Below are 3,795 nucleotides of genomic sequence, written 5' to 3' on the forward strand. Positions count from 1 at the left end.
AATAAATAAATATAGAATGTGAATTAAAGGAAATGGACTTATATTTACATACATGTACGTACTTACTTTAGAAAGTTATTTATAATTTTTTTTAATAATCTGATAAACATACTTATGGCAATCATCCCCATGAACTGAAGTTTCATAGCATCACCAATAGCAGCAGAAGAAAGAAGAAGAAGAAGAAGAAGAAGAAGAAGAAGAATAAAGGGGGTTGAAATTATTTAAAAAGTGGGTACAAGTTAATTTTTTTTTAAAAAAATGGGTATAGGTCAAATGGGGGCAACCAAATAGGACGCCCGTGTAATTTTTACGACTTCTACTTATCAATGCAAAACTATGTAACTCAAATAATCTTATCTCTATTTGTTTTATTACTCTAGGAAAATATAAATACTTGATGACATAAATAAAAAAAATCCAAATATATAATTTTCAGGATTTACTCCATCTCTAGTAAATTTGACGAAAATGAATATTTCCAAATCAAAGCATATCTGGCCAATTTGGATTGAAGGGCTTTGGGCCAATAGATTTCAAAGTTACAAGCCCACATCTCTGCTAGCGGGTTGAATAGACTCTTAATTCGGACCTAAATTCTTCTTAATTTCCCACTAACTTCAAATTCTGTTATAAGTTTCTTCTTGGCCAAGTTGGAGATCACTTTACCTCTCTCGATTCCTTTCCGGTCGTAAGTTCTCAATTTCTTTCTTTGCATAAATTTTAGTGACTCGTTTTAATATATTCTCGTTTTCATTATGCTTTACTTGTTTATTTAATGTTATTAGGTTACATAATCTACTCTTATACCTTTAGCTAGTGTAGAATGCAGCATCTATTTACATGAAACTTTTTAAAGCTTAAGGTAATAGTTTTTGTGAGGTTAAGAAATGGTTAGAGGAATGGATCATTAGAGAGAGCTGGTGGGTAAATTCAAGCAACAATGCATCATAAAAGAAGAAAATTTGTTTGATTTCAAAAGCTCAATAACAAGCAGCTAACACTAATAACTTATAGGTGTTTTAACCTGATCACCAAAAAAAAGAAAAAAATTATCGGTGATTTCTGCAAAGTTAACCAGTATATGTGCTAGTGGGAAGTAGCAGCTACCCTGTGGAAATAGTTGAGGTGCACACAAGCTGGCCGCGACTCCATAATCATTGAAAAAAAGGGAAATTCTAAGCGGCAATCCCAAGTTAGTTGAGGTTGGCTATATGAATCCTCATTATCTGTTTCGCTCCATTTAGATCCATATCATTCCGATGTTCAATAAATAAGGTGTTCTAACCTTAGAAGTTCTCTATGTTTTCTACTGATGTACTAATCCCTGGCAAGATTAAATAGGCTCATAGCAAATATTGGACCAATGTAATCGTACCAACATGACTAAGCCTGAATTCAAAAGCTCAATCTACTATATTTTTCTTTTGAGTTTCAAAAATTCAATAGTGAAATGATTATGAAAGCGAAAGTGTTGGACGGGGCACCTTACTATGGCGAGTCTACATGAAAATGTCGAGCTTGTAGTATTCATCATGGATGCAAACTTTGTCGTGGTTCTTATGGACTTGGCTTTGTAGTGACATTGAAGAAAAAGAGATGAGATCTGAACTCCTATAAATGGAAAATCGTGATCAACTAGAAAAAGGTGATAAAGTTAGGGAAAATTTGCTTCTGAGCATAAACATAAAGTTTATTGCATATGAAGACTGGGCAGAAGCCAAAATTAGAGCGGAATACAAAAGAAAAAAGAGGAGGCGGTGTGCGTTATATTCCTTTTTAGTGGGCCATAAATTTGTGTTTCATATGCTGTGATCAAATGTCACTTTGAGAAATCATAGCATGAGAGTTGCTCAAAAGTAGCAAAACTGCAGCGTGTAAGGCTGCTAAGGCATGGCTACCATGTGAATGCCTTAAAGAGCTGCGTCAAGCAAAAAATAAATTTTTGATGGAATTTTATGAACAGCCTACATCCTCATGTAACGAGTGTGAATGCTATCTGCTACACAAAAGTTAAGACTCCCACAGTTGCAGGACTATCAGTTAACTAGATGCCCTGATTAAGTTGATAGAGTAATGCAGAAATGCTGATTGCATTACCTTGCCTATACCAGGTAGCTTAGGCATAGAAGCATCATGAATGTAAAAAGGCTAAACAAAAGGAATCTTGTTGTTTAAGTTATCATATTTTTTCTTTCCATATGAAATGCAAATCACCATGGAGTTACCTATGGATTTAGTGAATGATCTGTACCATCTAATGTACAATCAAATTTCCTCCTGTTCATGCATCAAATCTATCCTGTTTTAAATGTGTGTTTCGTTGCGGCATCTGCCACTTGAGTACTTTGTGCTTACAATTCTTTGCAGTGGGAAGTTCTTGTTTGACAGTTTTGTTTGGACAAAGTTAATTTTTGAAGTTTCTAGAACTCAATGCTACATGGCTACTATAAATTTCACAATGAAACCTTGAGAGTATTCTATGATTTTTTTTGGTATTTGCTGCAGAATTCACAATGTCAAGAAGATATGATAGTCGCACAACTATCTTCTCCCCAGAAGGTCGTTTATATCAGGTTGAATATGCAATGGAAGCTATTGGAAATGCAGGAAGTGCAATAGGTATCTTAGCTAAAGATGGTGTGGTGTTGGTAGGTGAAAAGAAGGTAACTTCAAAGCTTCTTCAGACTTCAACATCCACTGAGAAGATGTACAAGATTGACGACCATGTTGCCTGTGCTGTGGCTGGAATAATGTCAGATGCCAACATCCTTATCAACACTGCTAGAGTTCAAGCTCAACGCTATACCTATGCTTATCAAGAACCAATGCCTGTTGAACAGCTAGTTCAGTCTCTGTGCGACACCAAGCAAGGCTATACACAGTTTGGTGGACTTCGCCCATTTGGTGTTTCATTTCTTTTTGCAGGCTGGGATAAGAACTATGGTTTTCAACTGTACATGAGTGATCCAAGCGGCAATTATGGTGGTTGGAAAGCTGCAGCAATTGGGGCTAACAATCAACCAGCACAGTCAATGCTGAAGCAGGACTACAAGGATGACATCACAAGGGAGGAAGCTGTTCAACTTGTTCTGAAGGTGCTTAGTAAGACTATGGATAGCACTAGTCTTACGTCAGAGAAGCTTGAACTGGCAGAGGTATTCCAAACCAATGGTAAAGTCAAATACCACGTGCACTCACCGGAATCCTTGAACAGGTTACTCCTACAGTATGGATTGACCCAACCTGCTCCGGAGAATTAGTACACTTATATTTGCGCATCTTTTCAGCAATCTTTTCATTGTTTCCGAGTTTTATGCTTAGAGATTTCTGTTTCTATTTCATTTCCTAAGATGGCGAAGTCTTTTGAATCCTGCTCTGGGTGAGAAACTGGAAATCCAATGAGGCACCTTTTTTTGGTGCATCTGCTCCATGTTCGTTTTGTTTGAAACTGATATTAAGGCTCAAATACTGGTGGGTTATTCTTCTGCTGTTTCTGGTATTACAAGCAAGCCATCGCTTTTGAAAAAGCTTATTGAGATTAGTGGGCTTTGCCAGTTCAAGAGTTATAATACCACAAATGAAAATGTGCCGGTCTCAAATTTTAAGTATCTTTTACTTCAGAGAGCAGAGATCACACTCGATGACATTTAAGAACAGAGGTAAGTATAACCAATTAAAATGAACTACAAAATTTAATCTATTCGACATGAAAGTGAAACATATCTACCATCTGCTAGCAGATGAATTCCCTTCTCACTAAAGAGTGTTGAGTTAGTTGATTACCAAGTCCAA

The 3,795-nt window shown here is 36.3% G+C and overlaps 1 protein-coding gene across 1 annotated transcript; it reads left to right on the plus strand.

The window, feature by feature from the left end:
* Positions 1 to 568: 568 nt before the first annotated feature.
* On the plus strand, positions 569 to 3,463 carry LOC107815406 (proteasome subunit alpha type-4-like). Its single transcript, XM_016640978.2, has 2 exons — positions 569 to 691; positions 2,509 to 3,463. Exon 2 carries the CDS (start codon positions 2,517 to 2,519, stop codon positions 3,261 to 3,263), a length of 747 nt encoding a protein of 248 aa, XP_016496464.1. The 5' UTR covers positions 569 to 691; positions 2,509 to 2,516; the 3' UTR covers positions 3,264 to 3,463.
* The last annotated feature ends 332 nt before the right edge of the window (positions 3,464 to 3,795 follow it).

This window comes from Nicotiana tabacum, chromosome 5 (genome assembly GCF_000715075.1).
Source record: "Nicotiana tabacum cultivar K326 chromosome 5, ASM71507v2, whole genome shotgun sequence".
NCBI classification, from domain to species: domain Eukaryota; kingdom Viridiplantae; phylum Streptophyta; class Magnoliopsida; order Solanales; family Solanaceae; genus Nicotiana; species Nicotiana tabacum.